This window comes from Amborella trichopoda, chromosome 6 (genome assembly GCF_054954075.1).
Source record: "Amborella trichopoda isolate Santa Cruz 75 chromosome 6, AtrichopodaSantaCruz75HAP2 v2.0, whole genome shotgun sequence".
NCBI classification, from domain to species: Eukaryota; Viridiplantae; Streptophyta; class Magnoliopsida; order Amborellales; family Amborellaceae; genus Amborella; species Amborella trichopoda.
This window is the reverse complement of record NC_142341.1, coordinates 17,412,987-17,436,287: the sequence shown is the minus strand read 5'-3', so window position 1 is coordinate 17,436,287 and position 23,301 is coordinate 17,412,987. Positions and strand designations below refer to the sequence as shown.

General features: G+C 42.1%; 1 protein-coding gene across 8 annotated transcripts in view; it reads left to right on the top strand.

The window, feature by feature from the left end:
* The first annotated feature begins 560 nt into the window (after positions 1–560).
* LOC105420020 (uncharacterized) overlaps positions 561–23,301 on the top strand; it is a 52,485-nt gene continuing 29,744 nt past the window's right edge. For 4 of the 8 annotated variants that reach the window (XR_016057803.1, XM_020662257.2, XM_011622043.3 and 1 more), the window contains exons 1-5: positions 561–628; positions 716–821; positions 1,008–1,071; positions 10,947–11,048; positions 11,124–11,188. Coding sequence is in view for 5 of the 8 variants with exons in the window: in XM_020662257.2 (XP_020517916.1) it covers positions 585–628; positions 716–821; positions 1,008–1,071; positions 10,947–11,048; positions 11,124–11,188 (381 nt within the window). In the remaining 3 variants the exon portion in view is untranslated. The remainder of the gene's footprint in view (positions 629–715; positions 822–1,007; positions 1,072–10,946; positions 11,049–11,123; positions 11,189–23,301) is intronic. The other 4 variants (XM_088869823.1, XM_088869821.1, XM_088869822.1 and 1 more) reach the window with 4 other exon arrangements.

Genomic DNA, 23,301 nt, shown 5'->3' with positions numbered 1-23,301 from the left:
GTAAAATGTGATAGTTTGGATGTGTCACAAAGTTCAATAACTTTTTTTTTGAAGTTTAAGCTTGGTCAATCGAAAAAGGAGGTGCAGGAAGCATCCATAGTTGTAGAGGTAAGGTAGACCTTCAAATTTTATCATGGTATATAATTTTGATGTAAAATGTTATTAGCATTATCTCAAAATCTATTTTTATATCTAATTATAAAATTTTTAATTTAAAAAATGGTTAAAATCAAGTAGATCTATAAACATATGAAAATCTTGAAAATAAACGGTGTAGATAATATGTTGTAAAATGCACTATTTTTAAGACTTAAAATCTTTTATTTTTCATAGACTGGAGATGATCAATCAATTTTTCAACATTAAAACTACCTTTTATATTTTTGAGGTGGATCCGTAATTCTACATTATAAGGTTGCATCCTTATATAAACTTTTTCCATAGAAGAATGATCAAAATCAATTGCGGGCCTTGGACCAAAAGGTAAATGGTGTAATTAATTCACCCGCAACTTTGCTTCATTCAAAAACCACAAGTGGGCCGAGGCGCGGGACATTTGCGTGTTTCCGGGCGGCCCTGCAGAGATGGATGATTCAGGCGATTTTTTTTCTCTGGAAACAATTCACAGGTTCAACGTTTTTTCCCTTTCCTTCTTTTGTTTTCTCTTTCTAGATTTCCCATGCATCTCACCCTCTCTCTCTGCACGTGTTCGTAGTCGTGTTGAAGAGCTTTCAGAGCTGCGAAGAAGTTGTAAGGGGATTTGGGAGCAGTCGAGTGATGAATCGAAGGAGTTTTTAAATGAGTGTTATTCTGATCTCAAGGTGATACACAGGATGGTGCATTTTTTTTTGTTTTTTTTTAAACTTTTCAGTACTCAGTTTTGCTATGGAATTGCAGGTCTGATCAATTGGTAGAAATGAATGTGCTTTCATTTTTTCATCCAGGGGGTTTATTATTATTTGATCGCTTCCTTGCTTTTGCTTGTTTATCAACTTTTGTTTTTACAGAATAACATCGACCAATTTGAATCAGATTTTTTTGGCATTGATTTTGCTGGAATAGATGTTACAGGTAACTATTAGCAACGTTTGAAATGCTAATCATTTTTTCTGGCAATAGTTAGGCTTCCTCTTTGGGGGGCAGTCGCCAATTCTTTTGTTGCCCTTTAGAATCTACCTCATGCTAGGTATACAGTATTTATATTATGCAGTATTGTCACTAGTTTGAACACAAATTTAGCAACTATTAGCTGTATATTGCATATACATGCATTTCTTTTTGTATAAATCTTGTAACATCGATTTGATCAATGAAGAGAAACAATATTTTGACATGGTATTCGAGCCAACCACTCTTCTAAAATCAACATCTGAATACTGCCTGTATTATCGACCAGCCTACAATACCGTCCTGCAAATACCACCCTACGAAACCACCCCTCCAATACGACCCTACTGAAACCACTTAGCAAATACCACCTTAAAGAAACCACACTACAAATACCACCCTACTAAAACCACTATGCAAATTTTACCTTGAGAAAGAGCTTGGTCTGTTAGATCTGTCAAAACCGCCCTCTATCAAAATCGCTTTGTGATAAAACCACCACCGAAACCCTCTGAAATCTACCGATCCACCACAAAAAAAAGCAAAATTTTTTTTGCAGAACTTCGGCCCCCTGAGATTCAGTCCCAAATCGCTTTCTCGATGGATCCGACTTTCTTCCCTCGATAATCATCTTCAGATTAGAGGGCTCCCTTGGTTGTTTAATTTCTTCAAGCTAATCCGAGTTGTTCTCTCTTTGGTTTTCTGGCAAACAAAATTGGCTTTTTGTTGTTGTCGCTTTGTGTTTTCTGCCTTTACCACTCTGTTGAATTTTTTGTCATTGTCTACATTTTTTAGGTCCTATTCGGTGTTTCCTATTACTTTAGCCTCTTAACTTGCCCCTATTTAAATTGATAATTATTTTCCTTTAGTTCTCTTATTTTCTTCATCACGAGGTTGTACATGTCTGTCCCTTTCTTATCCAAATGGAAAAATCAGAGTCTCATCAGCTTGTACTTGGTAAACTCAATGCAGATAATTATACTTTTTGGGCTTCCTTTATGCGGAATGTAATTCATGAAAAAGGACTGCTGGGATACATAGATGGAACTCAAAAGAAACCTGATGATCCAAAAAAAAATAGAAGAGCGGGGAGTAAATAATACTAGAATTATAGCATGGCTGATGGGCTCGTAATAGAGCAACATAGGGATCTATCTGAGCAATTTCAAACTGCCCAAAAAGCATGGATCTTTCTTGAGAACATTTATCATATGACTAATTGAGCACGAAAGTTACAGCCAGTATAGGAACTCCTTTCACTCAGGCAAGGAGACCAATCTATTCAGGACTTTGATCCATCCATGAAGATGCATTGCGATGCTTTGACATTCATGGAACTTGCGATTTAAGATGGCCTTAGTGCAAAAATAGTTGCAAGATCTTGAAATGAATTTCAAGTTATTGAATTTTTAATGGCACTTCGTCTAGAATCTGAAAGTGCTAGAAATGCCATGTTACACAGTGGCTCTTTCCCTACTTTGATTAAAGCCCTTTCTGAGCTAATTGCAGAAGAAACTAAGATTATGTCCCTTAGGTCAGCTTTTAAGGGAGAAATAGTTTTTGCTGCTACTATCTTCAAAGACCGAATGAGACTTGACAACATTCGCAAAATCTCTCTTATCTTTCTCAAAAGAACATGTCGTATGTCAGATGCAATTATTGTAAAGAGCTTGGACACATGAAGTACACATGCCCAAAGAAGAAGAAACCCACTCTAGCTGTTGTTGCTGCTACTTGTCAATCATTGAACAATTGCACTCCAACTCAAGATGTATATCACACCACTACTACTCCTCCATCCATAGTGACAAACTTGAACAAGTGCAGTCTATGCTTTCCCATTCTCGCTTGACTTTTGAACCCATGACATCCTTCTCAAGTAACTCTGCTTCCACTTCTTGGGTGATCGGCTCAAGAGCCTCCCATCATATGACAGCTAATGAGTCAATCCTGGTTGACTGTAAGTCTTTTTTTGATACTATTTATATTGTTGATGGAGCCACTTTGAAAGTTTCAAAAATTGGCTCTATATCTGTTACTTTTGACCCTTATAGTAAACTACGTGTTTCTGATGTTGACCATGTTCCTTCAATTGCTATGAATTTGCTGTCTGTTGGTCATATTACTCGCGCAAATCGTAATTTTGTTTTTTCTCTATCTGGTTGTTAAAACCAGGATCAACACTCAAGGAAGTTGATTGGGACTAGTTGTAAAGTTAAAAATCTATACTACTTGGACTACCTTCATATGGAAACTTCTTCAGTCTATGCTGTCTCTGCCTTGATGACACATTTTTGTGGCATCAACGCCTTTGTCCCATCTTTAGGTCTCTGTTACAGTTTTTATTATCTTGTCATGTTCTTATTACTGTTGAAAATACAAACTTTATTGATGTTAAACATTGTGAAACTTGTAAGCTTGCTAAATCTCATGCTTTAATTCTATTTCACCCTCTATATTGATCTTGTACATACTGATGTGTGGGGACATGCACTTATTTTATCTAAAGGGGGATAATATTTGTAACCTTTATTGATGATCACATTCGTTATACATGGGTTTTCTTTATGAAGAATTGCATTGAATTTTAACTTAATTTTAGTCATATGCAGAAACCCAAATTTCCACCAAAATTAAAGCCTTATGCTCAGATTTTGGTGGGGAATACATTAGTGGTTTGCTTAAAACATTCAATACCAAGACCTGTCCTTACACTCCAAAACTAAATGGTGATGCAAAGCGTAAAAACACTACATATTAGAAACCACAATAACACTTCTTTTGTCGACATCTGTTCCAAAAGAATTGTAGACAGAAGCTGTTCCTACAACAGTGTATCTCACCAACATTCTGTCATCCTTCATTTATCTGGCGAAACGCCTTTTGAAAAATTGTTCACTCAATCACATCACTATTCCCTTCTACGTGTGTTCGGTTGTACTTGTTTTGTCCAGTTACCCTCAATTGAGAGAGACAAGTTGTCTCCCACGATTGTTAAATGTTGTTTCATGGGCTATCCTGATGGCCCTATGACCAAATGACTTTAGATATTCTCGCATGTTGTATTTTCTGAACATATTTTTTATTGTAAAAATAAAAATGATAGCTCATCCTCTGTGCTTTCTTTCTAGTCCTCTTTTCTGATTTTGTTCCAACTTCTTCTGAACATTCCATTTTTGTCCTTCAACTCGGAGACCGGGAAGAACCTCTAACAGTCTTGATCATAACCCTGCACCTACTGATCCTATGCCGCTCCATGCTCTTGGATGAAGCATTGTGTAACTGTACCACTTTCCCACCTTGCTGATGATGCCAACTTCTTCTGAACATTCCATTTTTGTCCTTCAACTAGGAGACCGAGAAGAAGCTCAACTAACTCATGCTATCAGTCTTGATCAGAACCCTGCACCTACTGATCTTATGCCGCTCCATGCTCTTAGATGAAGCATTGTGTAACTGTCCCACTTTCCCACCTTGCTGACTATGCCAACTTCTTTTGAACATTCCATTTTTGTCCTTCAACTAGGAGACTGGGAAGAAGCTCAAGTAACTCATGCTAACAGTCTTGATCAGAACCTGCACCTACTGATCCTATGCCTCTCCATGCTCTTAGATGAAGCATCGTGTAGCTGTCCCATTTTCCCACCTTGCTGACTATACAAACCTTTTTACCTCAGCACCAAGCCTTTCTTGCTTGTGTTCATTCTTATTTTGAACTCCAGACTTATAAAGAAGTTGCAAGTCAGCTTGAGTAGCAACAGGTGATGACGAATGAGTTAAATGCTCTTGATCACATGCATGTTTGGGATCTCGTACCTCTTCCAATAGAGCAGACAACTGTTGGATGGCAATGGGTGTATAAAATCAAAACAAAAGTAAATGGCAGCATTAAACGATGCAAAGTTCATCTTTTGGCAAAAGATTACAACCAACAATATGGAATCGACTTTGCATAAACTTTTGCCCCAGTGGCCCATATGACTATTGTTCGGGCACTGATTTCAGTAGCCTTTGTTCAACCATGGTCCCTCTATCAACTAGATGTTAAAAGTGCTTTCTCAATGGTGATCTTGATGAGAAAGTGTATATGAAGTTACCTCTTGGGATCAACATATTCTCAAAATAGGGGGTGTAGACTTCGATGAGCCCTCTATGGGCTCAAACAAGCACCCCGTGCTTGGTTTGAGAAATTTCGCAGTGAAGTCCTCTTTATTGGATTTCGGTAGAGCCATCATGATCCAGCCTTATTTGTGTTTGAAACTTTTAAAGGGTGAGCCCTCATGTTATTATATGTGGTTGACATGATCATTTTTGTTAATGATATGGGCACAATTCATAAGATCAAACAGAAGTTTGATCAAAGATTCGAAATGAAAGATTTGGGGTTCTTGTGCTATTTTGTTGGATTAGGGGCCACTTATTGCCCTTGTGGCTATCTTGCTATGTCTTGCTATGGCACAAAACATTCTTAATAGTAGTTTGTGCCATAGCCATGAAACGAAAACTATCCCTGAGGTGTGGGAATAGTTTATGTTGACAGCTTCAAGTAGTTTGGGGCTTTGGAGCAACATGATGAAAGCTATCGTTATCTTTACCGGTTTGTTATGTTTTCTTATTATTCTCCTCTCGCAAGATAGACCATTGTCAAAACTTACTAAAATGTGGCTAAAAATCCTTGGTTCATATAAACCTCCCATTAGCATTTTTGTTGTTTTGTTGCTTTTGACACCGTTAAAGGTATTGGATTCCATTCTTTTAATTCCCTTATGTTCTTGTTTTACCCCCATTTTGATGCAAAAAGAATGAGAAACAAACAAAGACTCATCTTTTGCCAATGCTGCATGGTTTATTTGGATAACATCCCATTCATCATCAATAATAGGTGTTGTGATATTAGAAATTCCTTCATTTCACACCCAGGGCATGATGATGTTCATAATATCAATAAATCAGATATTCCTTTTTTTTGTTTTTTTTTTGAGAGAAGGTTAACTTGTATTAAAAGAGAAGGAAATTACAAAATGCAGTCACCCACAGGCGGGGACTCGGTAAAAAATGGGAGGTCAGATATGAACAAAGATTATACAACAATGTACTGAAGCTTATCAAAGCTGTGAATTCATGTAAAGCCAAAAAACGAGGGCTCATAGAGCTGCCCTTTTACAGTAATAGACAATAAGCTTTCAAAAAATAAGCTCTTGTGTAAAGAAAGGACAACTGACTAGGCTAACTATCAGGCTGCCCCCAGTCCTGCGTCAAAAGGGGGCCCCTGTCTTCTAGCTCCTTCTTTCGCTAGTCGATCTGCGTACGCGTTGGACGTCCTCCAAGTATGCATCCAAAAGACGTCCATACCCCTGCAAATGAACTGTATCTCATCAAAGATTTGAATAAGGTGCCAAGGTGGGGGGCGGGTAGAACCGCTAGCCCAGGAGATCACGTTAGAGGAATCCCCTTCTACAATGAGGTGAAAACCCCATGACGGATTAAAAAATTTCAGTGCTATTAACAAGGCCAGACTTTCGGTTTGAGTGGAATCCTTGGTACCCATGTATTCTGAACATACAAGTAGGGCAGAACTTGCATGGTCTCGATAGATACTTCCTGCCCCCGTTGGGCCCGGATTGCCTAAGGAACACCCATCAAAATTCAACTTGATAGTTCCATGAGGAGGCTGCCAGTTATTGGGCCTTGTGACTGAATGCGGTCGAAGGTGGAGGAGGTTGAGCCATTGGGGGAGGAAGAAACTCCCTGGAATGCCCGCGAAAGTCTTGTGGTTGGAAGCCCAAAAAATGATCGAGGATAAGGCTCGATGAATGATGGCCGGATGTTGGAGTTTGCTTCCACGAAAGATTCTAGAGTTTCTTTCGCGCCAAATGGACTAGATGATTGCTGCAACCACTGCCCTCCACAGGATTCTCCCAGCTTTTGGCCATCCTCAATCCAGGTCAAATGAAAAAAGGTCCTAAATTCAGAACTTTTCCCCAAAGCTCCAAGGAGAAATCACAGAGGATGAAGAGATTAAGGTTGGTTTCCTCCTCGTTTTTGCAAAGAGCACATCTATTGGGGAGTTGGACTCCTCTATGCTGGAGTATGTCTACCGTGAGAGCTTTGTGAGTGAAGGCCAACCAATTAAACGTGGAGCAATGAAATTCCACACTTTAAAAAGTGCCGAGGCGTGATGATCCGAGGTCATTGGTTGGGCTGCTAAACTCTTACAGAAAGAGGCAACCGAAATAATACCCGAAGGTGGGAGTGTCCAAGCAATAACATCCCTACCTTGGTGCAAGAAGAACCGAGAGTGAAGAGTAGAAGCTAGGACTTGAAACTCCCTGGTCTCTTCATCGGTTAAACTCCTTCGAAAGGAGGGGCTCCATACTCTTCAGTCTCCGGATAGGACAACCTCTTCCTATAGAGTAGAGTTTGCATTGCGAGTAAGAGAGAATAGAGAAGGGAAAGACTGATTGAGGGGGGTGGATCCCAACCACAGATCAGTCCAGAACTTGATTCTTGATCCATCTCTAGGGATGAACCTGATTGACCTGTTGAAAGGGGTAAAAGCCTTAGAGAAAGAAGTCCAAGCACCTGAGGCATTTTGTCGCTGGGTCCTATGGGGTAGGCAATCTTCTTCAGCCACATGGTATTTGTACTTGAGGACCCGAGCCCAAAGGGCTCTCGGATGGTTGGCGAGATGCCACCACCATTTCCCTAGAAGGGCCACATTGTGCAAACGGAGGTTCATGACGCCAAGACCACCCTGCAATTTGGGACGACAGACCAAGTTTCATGATACTTGGTTGTATTTCTTCTTTTCCCCTTGACCTGACCAAAGGAAATTCCTCATGAGTTGGTTGAGGCGATTGGCCACAGAGGCAGGCATGTGAAAGATGGACGTGAGATAGATTGGCATGTTCGCTAGAGTGGCTTTAATCAAAGTGGATCAACCTGCCAAAAGAGAGGAAATGTCCCTGCCACCTTGCCAAATGTCTATCTACCTTGTCTATCATAGTCGGCCAATGTCTTTTCTTTGGCTTGCCTAGGCCTAAGGGTAGACCTAGGTATGTGGTAGGGAGGACCTCCACCTGGCATTCTCAGCTAGGCACTAAGGCACGGACTAGAGTTGAGGTCAAACCAACCCCCAACAGTTTGGATTGTGCATGTTAACTTTGAACCCTGTTGCCTTTTGAAAGCAATGGAGGAACAATTTCAAAGTGTCAACCTCTCTGGCAGCGGCATCCAAGAAAACAAGGGTGTCATCCACATACTGTAGATGAGAAATAGTTGGGCCATGTCTACTGGTCTTGAAACCAGTGAGCAAACCCTCCTGAGAGATTTTGGAGATGGATCAATTGAAGACTTCAGCCACGATTGCAAAGAGGAAAGGGGAAAGGGGGTCCCCTTGACGAAGTCCCCTCGACGAGGGGAAGAAACCTTTGGGTGTACCATTCATGAGGATAGAGTAGTGTGGATGGGAGTAGCAGCCTCTCATCCACTTTCTCCATCTATCCCTGAAGCCCTTTCTGGCCATGGTCTTGTCTAGAATCTCCTAGTCAACGTGATCATAGGCCTTTTCCCAGTCGATCTTGAAGATGAGACTCGGTATCTTGGAGAGGTGTCTGGAATGGATGCACTCATGGGCAACTAATGCCCCATCCAGAATTTGTTTGTCTCTTACGAAAGCTGTTTGGGAGGAGGAGATCACCCTGGGCAAGACAGATTGGAGCTTAGAGGCTAAGGTTTTTTCCAAGAGCTTGTAGGAGGAATTGAGAAGGCTAATAGGTCTATAATCTTTAATTTCTCCAGCTCCTTCTATCTTAGGGACAAGAGCCAAGAAGGTGGCGTTCAAGGCTTTGTGGAGGATTCCTCTGTGAAAGAACTCTTCGAAGAAGAGAAGGAAGTCCGGACTAATGATCTCCCAGAAGGCCTTAAGGAGGGCAATCTGAAATCCGTCAGGACCCGGAGCCTTGTCTTTTGGTAAGGCATTGAGGGGTTGAATTATTTGATCCTCTGAAAAAGGAAGTTCTAACCACGAGGCTAGGTCAGCAGGAAGGGTTAGGAAGTTTAGGGAGGTCATTCTAGGTCTCGGCGCTTGAGGGGCAGAGTAAAGGGATCGGTAGAAAGAAAGTAGGGCATGCTCGATTTCTCCAGTTTGGGTAAGTTAGGAGTTATTGTGTTTAACCAAAGAGATTGAATTGACTCTTCTTCGGCAATTTGCGATCTTATGGAAATAGGCTGTATTGTGGTCCCCTTCTTTCAACCAAGAGACTCGAGACCTTTGATACCAATAGGTCTCTTTTTTTTTGATGGTGGAGAGACAATCCTGTTTGGTACTGGTTTTATGTAACTGCTCAGAAGGGTCCTAGGGGATGGGTTTCCTCGACGTCATCCAGGATTTTTAAAGTTTCTAGAAGGCTGGCTTTGATGAGGGAAAAGTTGGCAGCGGAGGATTTGCTCCAAGGTTTCAGAGCCGACTTTAGGAGTTGAAGCTTGGTCTGAAGTTTAAACCCTGCTCTATCGGACACCTGAGAGGTGAAGGTAGTCCACCAGGATTGGACCAGAGGAAATAGATTGGAATCTTGCAGCCAATGGAGTTCAAAACGAAAGGGACAGGGGCCTCTAGGGATGGCATTGGTATCCAGGAGGATAGGGCAGTGATTAGACCTAGGTTTAGGTAGGGCCAGTGAAGTGGTTTTCGAGAATTTCTTATCCCAATCAACAAAAGTAAAAAACCTGTCAAGTTTGGAGAGGGTTGGGTTGGAGGAGTGGTTGGACGACGTGAATTTTCTTCCCTGAAGAGGGATGTCTAACAATTCATTGCGGCTGATGAAGTTGGAGAAATCCCTCATCTCCTGAGTAAACGAGGAGGTATTCCTCTCGAAGGACCATCGGGTGACATTAAAGTCACCTCCCAAACACCAGACAGGATGGGGTAGAGAGGAGATGTGATCCAACTCTGTCCAGAAGCTAGGCCTGAGTGAACTTGAATTCGGCCCGTAGACCGCTGTGAACTTCCACTGAAGGTCATCCGAAATATTGGTGAGGAGGAGAGTGACCGTGAAAATCCCAATGTGGTAGTGGTTAAGGGTGAGGTCGGAGGGGTCCCAAACCACCCAAATCCCACCTGATGCCCCTATAGCTGGCAGCGAAATCCATTAGCACAGCCTTCTTCCCCACACACTACGGACAAATTGGAGGTTAGGATCAAGAAGTTTGGTTTCAATCAGGGCTAGGATAGAGGGGGAATGTTTGGTGGTGTAAGCACATACTACAAACTTTCTGGAGGCTTGACCTAAGCCTCTCACGTTCCAAATCAGGAACTTCATGACGTAGGAGAAAGGGGATGGGAGGAGGCTTGTCTAGGGGACCTCCTCGGGCGGTTCTCTGGTGACAAGGCTAAAGAGAGATTTAACTGTTTACCAGCAAAGGTATCAGAAGTGAAGAGGTTGCAGAGTTCCCTCTGACCCCTAATTCTCACCTGCATCCTACTCGGGGCATCAGCTATCAAGAACCAGTGAGCAGGGCCTTCCGGACCGTCGTACTCAAAGCCCATAAGTCATCGAACACATCCTATCTTCGATTGTATTCGAAGTTTGGTCCCATAGCTTACCCATCATGCTGCTTATTCTCGTGAGCTGCTTTCGATTGCACATAGTAGTACTGCTAATCAATAGTAAGGTTTATTCTATGGGCCTCAAGTACATCGTACTGTGATTATCTCTTTGTGGATAGAAATAATTTTGTTCTTTATTCACAACTGCCCAAGTTGTCTATACCATGTGTTTGTTTTTTCATCATTCATAAATTTGCTTATTCTATTTTTGGTACTTCTCATGTAACTACAGAGGCATGCTTAGAGCATCTGAATGAGGAACTCAACTTAAAGAAGTCTGAAAGTACTAGGATCTCCAATGAAGTTGATGTCCTCATTGGGACCTTTATACAAGGTTAGTTTTATTTTGATAAACTGAGGGCTATTTTTGTTCATGGAATTGTAGCTTTAATGTTTCTTTGAAGTGTAGAGTCTGCTCATCTAGGTGTCGAACTCGATGAACTCAACAGTTTGTTGGAATCTTGTTGTTTCCAGGTCAGTAATTCAAGTACTATGTTCTTAAAAATATTTTTATTTTTAGTGAGATGTTAATTACTGTGTGTACTTTCAATGACTCCCTCTTTAGAAAGATTTGTTCTATGTAATAAGTGTGCATGCTTTCTATCGACATATGATTATGAGGAATGCAAAGTCCAATGTCCTAATGAGAGGGACACTGGAATGCATGTGTGTGTGAGACCGTGCTCGAAGTTATATGAGATGGATAGAAGTGTGTTATTAACAATGCTTGAAGTTAAACTGGAAGTCATTTTTTTTTCAAAATTTGTGATAGCTCATAGCCGCATCTGATGGCTGGGACTGATTGTGACATTCATGTACCATAGGTAAAAAGTCTTATTATATACAATCCCACACACACACACACACGTTATTTTTATGTATTATTTTATTTTGTTTGTTAAGAATACGCCAAATATCATCCAAGGATGGGATGTGGAGAAATTATTATTTTAAACTTTTCTCCCACAACAATTTTTTCTTTTTAATTTTTTTTCTATATTTATTTAAATACATATCTATATACATATATGTATACATATTTACTTTTTCATTCTTTTAAAAGTTTTATTTATATTCATATAAATACTTACATATATTCATAGATACATACATACAAAAATGCACGTGCGCATGTGCATGCGTGTGTGCGTGTGAAATTTTTAATGGAGAATTACTTGTGTGGACTTGTTGGGCCATGTCTACTTTTTAATCCAAAGTACAAGACATTTGACACCCGTGTTGTTGTCCATGTGACATTGAATATAACCTCTAAATCATTAGATATTTTTGTCAAGCGATCAAGTTGCATAGAGGATGAGATTACCCTGAAGAAATATTGCATCTTTTTATTGACAAGTTAACCATATTCTTTCGGAAGCTAATGAAATAGAATAGAGGCAAGCAAATTGAGTGGGAGGAACATAAAAGGGGAATACTTTTGGCCCCCCCTTATATGGGTGCTTTTTTTGATCTTTATTTCCTATTATTTCGATGCTTTTGTTGAAGTAAATGTATTTTTAGTAGTCTCATCTATGTGACAACACATTACCATAGTTTATGCAACTAATGTCTTGGTATCATGAACCGATAAAGAAAAATGTTTGTGTGTTATGGGGAGTTGACATGGAAACTAGAATGCATTTAATAATAGGAATTCACAGCGAAGTCTTGTAACTAGTACTTCGTCTAAAATAACGATGCAAACCAGGGGATGGCTGATTTATATATATATTTTAAATTATTTCCTTTAATTTCCGGGACATGACTGTAATTTCTTGGCTGTAATTGGTTATTTTTAGGGTCCAAAGTGTAGAGGGATTAGAAGGGAATTTTATTTATTATTGTAGACAAGGGTGGCCATCAGCAAGTTTTACCTTTCTTTAGGATTAACATGGGCCTTTTGGTTGGTTAGGATTTACTCAAGGGATGCACATAGTGTTCCATAAAACTAGGATTATAGAGGGATCCTATTTTGAAGGGATTGGTGGTCTTTCCTATTTTAAAGGGATTGCTAGAGATGTATGTGTTAAAGAGAGGGAGGGGAGTATTTTCCTAGATTTGTGGATATAGGGAGAGAAAATAAGTGTTAAAGAGCTATGGAGAGGAAAGCACAAGGTATGATAAAAAAGAATTAAAAAAAAAAGAAGGTGGATTAGTGGAGATATACTTGGGATTAAAGGGGGAAGCAGGTGTGTTAGAGAGGTAAAGGGATTTATAGAGTTTTATTATTTAGTTTATTTTTTAGAGGTTTGTATATAAAGGACTTGGATGTCCCAACTAAAGAGACATGGTATTTTAGATTGAAGTTCTTTTTCTCTTGGCTTGAACAACCATACTTCTCCTATATTACTAGTTTTTGCTTGTTTGAGAATTGGAAAGAGGCTAGATACATCGATTGATGGTCATGGAGGTCTTGGCTGTAGGGATGCCGATCTGATCTGACTGCGCAAGAAAATCAACAACTTGACTGAGAGGGTTACACAACAGCTTTGAGCGTGATCAGCAACAACGTGCCCCAAACGAAGAGGAATCTACGGAGGCGGATCCAAATTGTGAGGGTTTTATGGAGATTGGCGTGAATTAGAGCATGAGTTTGAGTGGGAGTGGACTAATGATGTGTTAAACTACGTAGATGAGTTCCATGCAAGTTGGCATCAACAATAGCATAATTTTGAAGAACAAAAAGGATCCGATCTTCCATCTGATTCAATTTTCTTTGAACTAGTGGATGGTCCTAATTTGATAGTGGTCTTGTTTTTGATAAAGAACCAGGTGAGAGTGATGACATTGTTCTTGAAATATTTTTTCCAACCAGGGAGAATGATGCAAACCATGGAATGATTGGGGTATTTTTTATTTTTTTAACTTTCTACTTGAATTTCAGGGACATGTTTGTGATTACTTCAATGCAATTGGTTATTTTTAGTGTCCATAGTGTAAAGGCATTAGAAGGGATTTTTACTTGTTATTTTTTTTGATAAATGTTAACATTGTATTGTTGTCGAAAAGTTACAAAGAGGTCGGAGATCACCCTAGAGAAGGTGACTCAGTAAAAAATTGCTAGCCTACCATATACAAAAAGGGCTTATAAGGCCATCCAATTACAACAATATACAATAAGTTTTTGCAAAAAAATATCGAGGGGAAAAAATAAAAAAAGCAAGCCAAATTAAGTCGAGATACCTTGGTCCTGAGCAAAAAAGGAGTCGGACCCGGGTAGCATTGGTCCTCGGCCCTGGCTTCTTGCACCCACTTTCGCCAATAAATCAGCGAAGTCGTTGGACGTCCTCCAAATATGGCTCCAGGAGACGTCCATATCCTTGCATATATCGTCAATTTCAACAAACAATGTTGCTATGTACCACGGTGGAGAGCTCGTTCTCCTTGCCCAGGAAATAACATTATAGGAGTCCCTTGCTACTAGCAAAATAGGGCCCTAGGAAGGATCAAAGAGTTTTAAGCCAGTTAGTAGGGCTAGAGCTTCCGCATGATTGGAGTGCTTTATACCAATATACTCTGAGAAGGTTAAAAGGACATTGCTTTGGTGATCTCGGAAGACCCCCCCGACCCCTGCCGGGCCAGGGTTCCTTAAGGAGCAGCCATTGAAATTTAGTTTGATGCTTCCTTGGGGCGGTGGTTGCCAGGTTTGATTTCTGGTCGCCACGCTCGGTTGGTGATGAAGTTGATTGGTCCATTGGGTGAGCAAAAAATACCTAGGGATGCCCGAGAAAACCTTGTGATTGGAGGCCTAGAAAGTAACCAAAGAGATAATCTTTTGGAAGAGAGCTGTTGTGCGTAGCTTAGCGCCTTGGAAGATTCTAAGGTTCCTTTCCAACCAAATGGACCATGTGGTTGCTGCAACTGTTGCCTTCCATAGTAATCTTCTTGCCTTTGGCCAACAAGAGTCAAGATCGTAATCAATACTTTTCTCCAAAGATCGAAAGTAAAGTCACAGAGAATAAACAAGTGTTGGTTCGATTCCTCCTCACATAAGCATAGAGCTCATCTATTGGGAAGTGGGATTCCTCTCCTTTGAAGTTGGTTCACGGTGAGAGCTCTATGGGAGCAGGCTAGCCAGTTGAAGGTTTGGACTTTTGGAGGAGTAATGGTGGCCTAAACTTTGGATTTGATAGTAGTTGGGTTAGCCGGAAGAGTAGGAGGTAGGATTAATCCTTTGCAGAAAGACGCTACCGAAAAATGCCAGATGGAGCTAGCGTCCAAAAGATAGCGTCACTTCCTTGAGGCGCTAGGAAGTGAGAGTGAAGAGAGGTTGAGAGAGACTGACAATGGTGAAATTCCTCATCAGTAAGATTCCTACGGCAGCAAGGGTTCCTTACTCTTCGACCCCCTATTAGGACCATCTCCTCTGCAACTGAAGAATCTTTGTTTAGAGCTAGAGAGTAGAGGGTAGGGAACACCTCTTTCAAAGTGGAGGGTCCTAACCACAAGTTTGACCAGAATCTCACTCTAGAGCCCTCTCTAGGATGATATCTAATGAATTTTCTGATTGGAAGCACCCAAGGAAGAGATTGAGAGTTTCAACTTCGTTGCAGGAGGCATCAATAAACACCAAGGTGTCATCTGCATCCTGCAGATGAGACACTGTTGGTCCTAGTGAACTACTCCTGAAGCCTGACAACAAACCATTCCCGTAGAGCCGGGAGATTGAGCGACTGAAGACCTCTGCCGCAATAGCAAAGGAAAGGGGAAAGTGGGTCTCCTTGGCGGAGACCCCTAGAAGAAGGGAAAAACCCTTAGGGGTTCCGTTGATAAGAATTGAGAAATGTGGATGTGAATAGCAAACACGCATCCACATTCTCTATTTATGTCGGAACCCCATTCTAGCCATCATCTCTTCAAGAATTGACCAGTCCACATGGTCATAAGCCTTTTCCCAATCAATTTTGAAAATAAGGCCTGGTTTCTTAGCCAGGTGCCTCGAGTGGATACACTCATTAGCAACTAGGGCCCCATCAAGAATCTGTCTATCTTTGAGAAAAGCAGATTGTGTTGAAGAGATAACTGAAGGAAGGACCTGTTGGAGTCTGGAGGCTAGGACTTTAGCCAGGATCTTGTACGAGGAATTCAAGAGACTAATGGGGCGGAAATCTTTGATTTCCTCGGCACCTTCTATCTTGGGAACTAGAGCTATGAAGTTTGCATTGATGGCTTTGTGCAGAGTGCTCCTATGGAAGAATTCCTCGAAGAATTTAGGGAATTCAGGACGAAAGGTGCCCCAGGACTCCTTGAGGGGAGCAACCAGGAAGCCATCAGAGCTCGGTGCCTTGTCTTTGGCTAGAGCATTGAGAGCCAAAAAAATTTCTTCCTCTGCAAACTGTTGCTCGAGTCAAACAGCCTTTTCTTGTGAGAGGGTAAGAAAATCAAGGGAAGACATTCTCGGTCTACGGCCCAAAGGGGTAGAGTAAAGAGTCTGGAAGAACTCTAAAATTGCCTGCTCTATCTCAGCAGGTTGAGTGAGGTGTCTGTTAATGACCTTAATCATCGAAATCGAATTGCCTCTCATGCGACAATTTGCAATGTGATGAAAAAAGGCAGTATTTTGATCACTTGCTTTCAACCAAGTGATGATAGATCTCTGGAACTAGTAAATCTCTTCTTTTTTGAGAGTTGAAAGGTACTCAAGTTTAGACGTAGAACGGAGGTCTAACTCAATGGGTTCCAAAGGCCTAGTCTCGTCGAGCTGATCAATCTCTTGGATGGAATTCAACAGGGAGGATTTGAGTTGGGAAAAATTGCCAGGGATGCAACGACTCCAATTTTTGATCGAGGTTCTAAGGATTTGAAGGGGAGTTCCACTAGGTATGAAGGAGGGTAAGAAAGACCTTTCTAGGAGGCAGTGGAGTTCAAATTTGAAGGACCTGGGACCTCTCAGAATGGCAGCTGTGTCAAACAAAACGGAGCAATGGTCCGAGGTGGGTTTTGGAAGGGGTATAGACGAGGAACAAGGAAAATGGTCCTCCCACTCGAGGGACAGGAGGAACCTATCTAATTTTGAGAGAGTAGGGTTGGAAGCGTGGTTAGACCAAGTGAAACGACTACCCTTGAGAGGAATGCCTATGAGCTCCGTCTACTAATGAAGTCAGAGAAATCCCACATATCCGGAGAAATCGAGTTTGAGGAATTTCTCTCATGGGACCAGCGGGTGACATTGAAATCCCCTCCTAAGCACCAAATGGGGTGTGGGAGGGTGGCTACATGTCCCAGTTTGGACCAAAGTCTACTCCTGAGGGAAGAAGAGGTTGGGCCATAGACTGCTGTAAATTTCAAAGGGGCCCCGTCCGAGATACTGAAAAGGAGTACAGTCATTGAGTAAAGCCTTATGAAGTACGAGTTAAGGGTGAAATCAGAGGGATCCCAAACTACCCAAATTCCTTCTGAAGCCCCGATAGTAGGTAGGGACACCCACTAACTAGGTCTTCTCTCCCAAACTTGGCATCCGAGTTGAAGATTAGGTTCATGGAGTTTGGTTTCAAGGAGGGCGAGAATAGAAGGGTAGAGTTTTGAAGTGAGATCTTTAACAACACTCTTCTTGAAGGACTGTCCTAGCCCTCTTATGTTCCAAACGAGGAACTTCATATCTTAGGTGATGAAGAGGAGGGGACGGAAGCCAATCTAGGAGACCTCCTTGGCCGAACCATGGAGAGGGGGGTGGGAGAACTAGAAAAGGGGCTTTCCTTCAAAAGGCAAGGAGGAGAATAGATTACGAAGTTCTCGTTGGCCTTTGAATCTCACTTGTAATCTACTTTCTGCGTTTGTTGTGATAAACCTGTGTGTCGATCCTTTCGGTCCATCATACTCGAAACCCATGATTCTGTACATCTCTCTCATTCTTTCTTCAATGCAATTCTGCCCATCCTTGTCGACCTCCTCGGCTTCATCGGAGACCTAGGAGGGAGAGATGGGGGTCGATGAAATATCGGTGACCTTTGAATTTGATGCTGCCAAAGTTGAGTCAACCCCTCCGCATTGGACTTCCCTGTCGACCTCCTTGGCTTCTACAAGAGCCTGGGAGGGAGAGACTGAAGACATAGCGAGCACTGGCAGCTCCATTTCTGCTACAGCCACGGGGGGAGAGGTGTTGGAAGGGTAGAGGTTAGGGGGAAGAGTCGGCAAGTCGTCAGAGAGTGGGAGGGAGGAAATAGGAAGAGAGGGAGCAGTAAGAGGGGTGGGGGAAGGCAGAGAAGGGTCTGATTGAGGGCCTACTGGATGAGGGACAGTGAGGGAATAGGCTTGACTGGCCAGGGGAGATGGAGTGATGGGGTATACCAAGGGGGGTAAGAGGGCTTGGGGAAGGTAAGAGAGAGAAGGAAGGGGCAAAGGTTAGATAAGTAAGGTAGTGGTGCATTTGTATGGCAGAGAAGCCTGAAAAAAGCAAGGGAGAAGGGGAGGGCCAGGAAACATGGATGGTGTTAACCCTGTGGATATGAACGAGGTGAGGGTTGAAGGAAAGATGAGGGGCTAGCAGGGAAGACACATACGCTAGGTCAGGGGGGGAGTGGTTCGAAGAGTGAGCTGCCACAAGTCCCAAGGGGATAAGATCCTTGTGAAAGAACCTGTTGGAATGATTATCTTCCGAAGACATGGAGAAGTCACCTAGGTTGAAAGGGAAGAAGGTGAGAGAAAGAGGGGAGGGTGGGGAAAGGAGAGCGACCTCTAGGAAAGTGGTGTGGGGCACAGGGCAGGGGTCAACCTGAGGGTGAAGGAAGGGAGGGGTACAGGAGGACAGGGTATCAGAGGGGGAAGAGGAAAGCAAAGAGCAGTTAGAAGGGGTAACATCGGGGGTATCGAGGAAAGGCAAGGAGTAAGAGAGAGGGGGGGGGGGGGGGGGGGGGGGTAGGGGGAGAGAGGGGGGGGAGCCACCCTCAAGGGTGGAGGGTGCAGCGGAGGGGGCAAAAGGGGGAAGCTCAGAAGCACCAGAGGATGGAAGGGGAACGACTGTGGTGGGTGGAGAGCAGCAAACCCACGGGTGGCGAACCGAGATGGCCGGAGTAGGATCAGAGAGAGCCGAAGAAAGAGGCACAAAAGATGGGCCTGGTGGCGCTGGTACTGATGCCGCTAACATCGTCAGGGACAAGTGTCCTTGCTGTAGAGGAGAAGAGGATGGCAAGGGCAAGGGACGGGAGACGTGCCTGCAGGAGGGAGGAAGCATTTGCTACACGAGACTAGGACCTTCTGGCTTTTCGAACAATGGGAGGGGTACGACGAGGGGCTTGAGGGGACACGTGAACGGGGGAGACAACGGGGCCCAAGGAGGTAATGATGAGAGAGGGAAGGGAGATAGGTCGGTGAGAGAGGAGAGCGGGGATAAGACGTTCGACGGGCCGGGGCGGTCGGCAAGGCCTGAAGGAAGAGGAGGAGAGGTGTCCTCGAGCACTTCTTTATCGGGTTGACGGGACAACAAAGTAACTGGGTCGCGGGTTGTAGCTGAGGGTGACCTTGTCCTAACTAAATCACTGGGTCTTGGGTCACACGGCTGACCCGGGGTTAGAACAGAAGGGGAGGAGCGTGGAGCTCGAGGATGCCAGAAGGAGCGATTCTTGTTGGAAAGTGGAAGGCCTGCTGAATTGGATTGGGCCGGGTTAGGGGGTCGTCTATGGGGGCGCTGCCAGTGCCGTTTCTTCCTGGATACCACAGTCCAAGCCTGGTCATGGTTTTCTGGTAAGGAAACTGATGGAGAAGCAAGATTGGCTTGTTGAAAGAGTCTTGAGGGAGGCGAGGCTGAGGACCACGAAATAGAGATGCGGTAATACAGATTGTCAACTTCAAGCCAGACCGACTGAGGGATGTGGCTCGTGTCTAGGACTTCCAAGAGAAGTCGAATGGATCCCAAGGGTAAGGTTTCGATGGACATTTAGTGAATGGAGACCATTGAACCACAAGCTTCCTCAATCCTCTGGAAAATCTCAGAGAAGCGCAGGCTCCTTTGTTTGCAGAAGGAACCTTCTATTGGTGGCCAAGCCCTAAGAGAAGCGCAAGCTCCTTTGAAAGAAAGGTTGGAGGCATCCTGTAAGGCAAGTTGAGCTTCGATAGAGGACGAGAAGGAGAACAAGTAATCACCATTCGAGAGGCGTCTGCAGGATAGGTTCGGTTCTTTCAGAGATCTACAAGCCCATTTCTCGATTCCTCTGAAGTCGTCACGACGAGGAGAGAAAGACACTATTAAAGCAGCAGACAGTTTAGAGCAATTAGACGCAGTCTCCTTGGGAGAATGGAGACAAGCAGAAGGAAAGGAAAGGAGAGCAGGAGGAGCGAGGGGGGTCTCAAGAAGGCAAAAAGGGTTTCGGAGGGGGGCAGTGGTAGTTTTGGTCGCAGAGGTGACCTGAGCAAAATACGCCTTCTGGCCGGGGTTAGTGGTCTCTTGGGCCACCAACCTGCTACTCTGTTGGGAGGTTACAAGGGAGGAGGATGAATCACGCGGCGGGGTTGGGGAAGATGGGTTTTAGGATGCAAGTCATAGATGTGGTTCCAGCTGAGAGCGGGGAGGGAAGGAGCTTGAGGCATTGATGGATTTTTACTTATTCTTGTGGACTTGGGTAGCCATTAACAATTTTTATCTTTCTTTAGGATTAATGTGGGCCTTTTGGTTGGTTAGGATTTACTCAAGGGACTCACGTGGAGCTCCATAAAAATAGGAGTAGAAAGAGGGGTCCTATTTTGAAGGCATTGATGGTGTTTCTTATTGTAAAGGGTTTGCTGGAGAGATATGTGGGAAAAAGAGGAGAGGGAGTATTTTCCTAGATTTGTGGACCTAGGGAGAGAAAATAGGTGTTTAAGAGACATAGAGGGGGAAGTGTGTGGGGTGATAGAATTAAAAAAAAAAGGTTGATTTATTGGAGATACACATGAGACTAGAGGGGGAAAATAGGTGAGTTAGAGAGGTAAAGGGATTTATTTGAATTTTATTTTTTATTTTATTTTTTAGAAGTTTGTATTAAAAGGACTTGGATTGAAGTTGCTCTTATGAAAGAAGAAGGTTGTTCTGCTTATGTGATTTACAGCTATGCTTCTCCTTTATTGCTGATTTTTGCTTCTTTGAGTTGGAAAGAGGGTGGATTTCATGTCCTCCCTTTTGTTCCTGCATCAAATAATGATATGTTGGGCCTCTTAAGGCAATTGACTGCATATAATGTGGTGAACTCAGCAGAAAATTGGGAGAGCTCACGGCAACAGGGCAGTGAGCCAGTTATGTGGATGTCATTTGGCATTGGTATGATAATGACATGATACATATATGGGCAAATGCATATGGTCAGAATATATAATTGGGCACAATGATGCCCACATACAGAAATGGATATGTAACATTTATGTGGAGATCAAGTACACGATTTGACATTTCTAAAAGTCTAGGATGCATATATGGATAATAGTATCAGATATGACATGTCAACAATTCATATTTTAGCTTGTATAATACATAAATATATGCGTCCCATATATTGATAAATGTTTATGTTGGGTTTTGTGGCCATTTAAAGGTTTTATGAGAGCATATACTGAAAAACATATAGTGAAATGTTGGCTCCAGTGGGAGTATGGTCCACTTTGGATTGTGAGGCATTTCTAATGCCTGGACATACCTTAGCTTTGACTGGCTATTGCTTAATGTGATGTCCAAAAACCTGTGGTCCTGGGCACGTGTGAATATAACTGATAAGGGTTTTTAATATGGGGTTATCCCTTGATGAGGTCGGAAATGTACCTAGGACAGTTTGTTAGGGGCCATGGATTTGATCCCTTTGTGTGATGGATGACTTGAGAGGATAGGGCCTAAATCCTCATCATTACCATCATATGACATGTACACTAGATAGCTATCAGGGAAGTGGCCCTTTTGGATAAGGGTGTGTGACGTGTACATGTGTAGAAGAGATGACTCCTTGCAACACTAGGCTGTGTTAGAAGGACCCATACTTGTCCTTAGGGAGAGACTTGTAATCCATGGTCTAGAATCGTATCATCTTCACTCTATTGACTGACTTTGATATTCCAATCATGAACCCCTACGAGTGAGTGGAGGTCATGGGAACTGTTGGGTCAGATTGAGAAGATACAGTGAGATACGGTCTCTAGAGAGGATGGAATCCTCATTATATTTGTTGTAATCCTAACTCTATGGATTCAATTCCCATCAAATCTTCTTAAATATGTTTAAATATATTCTAATTGAGAAATAATTTTTAACTAACGAACAATCAATTTTTTGGATTTTTTTTAATCAGAGAAAAATAAAATATTTAGAGATTTATAAAATTATTTTATTATAAAAAATTATGTTTAAAGTATTTGGGGGCCCATTGAGGTACATTTGGCCCACTATACTATGGGGTGTGGGGCCACATGGCCACCTAATGGGTAGTGTGCCTCACCTTTAAACTTTTCTAAATTGAAAGATGGTAATATGTTGACTTGATATTTTAAGGAACCTTTTGTGTAAAGATTTTGATTGATTTCAAAATCGAAAGGTATAAGAAATTAATAGTGATTGATTTCAAAACAGGAAGGTATAAGAAATTAATTGTAATTGATTTATTACTTTCTATTTGATGGGAATAGAGTTATGAAAACTGAGGGATAATGGTTCAACCTTATCCCTTTAATCATGATGGCTAATCTAAGGGATGAATTGATGAGATCTCTTCAGCCCACAGGTCTCATAGATCAAAGATCAAGATTAAGTCTCACAAAGATGACAAAATCCTAACCCTAGAAACCCTAGGCATTGATGGGGGAGACTTGGTGTGGGGTGTGCTAAGTCCTTGGGGGTGACTTGAGGCAAGGTATAAAGGGTATTATCTCGTTTTATGCTCTTATGTTTCCATTGCATCTTTATTTCCAGGTCTGTATCATGAATATATTTTTGTTTTAATGGCAAGCAAGTGTGAGTCTTTGGTGTTTTATTGGTCTCACATATTGTATTGGACACATGTGAGTGATTAGGGCAGCAATACTAAAGAAAAAGGTAGAAATTTTTTGATCGATATTGACTTGCCCGGTCACATAGTCCACCTTCCAGTTCATACTATATCTTGGTGCATCAGGTCATATTTTATTTATATTTTTATTGTTGTCATTTTATAGTTTATGGTTACAAGTATCGTAGGAATTTCTAGCATCAGTATCATTGTCGATACGAAATGACATTGGCACATTAACCATATACAAGTATTTGTGAATTGTAGATAATGTGCGTGCATGTGACTTGGACTATCCTTAGGCACTGAGATGATATGTTTTTGATAAATGAGATGAATTTGTTTTGGGCTGGTTATTTAATGACTGTGCTGGTCAAGAAAAATCTAATAAGTTGTAATCGCATAATATTCTATGGTGTGTCAATTGATAAAATGTGTGATCTAATTAGTGTTTTAAAATGTGGGATGCTACTCGATGCGGTCTGGATGTGGGTGCATCACGGCAATGCGGTCAATAAATATAAACAAAATTTTAAAAAATAAAAAAAATAGGTTAATGCATAGAAAAAAAAATGAAGGTGATATATATGATAATAGGTATTTAGTTTATTTAGTAATTCCAAAAGTATTAGATGTCGAAGATTTTGTATC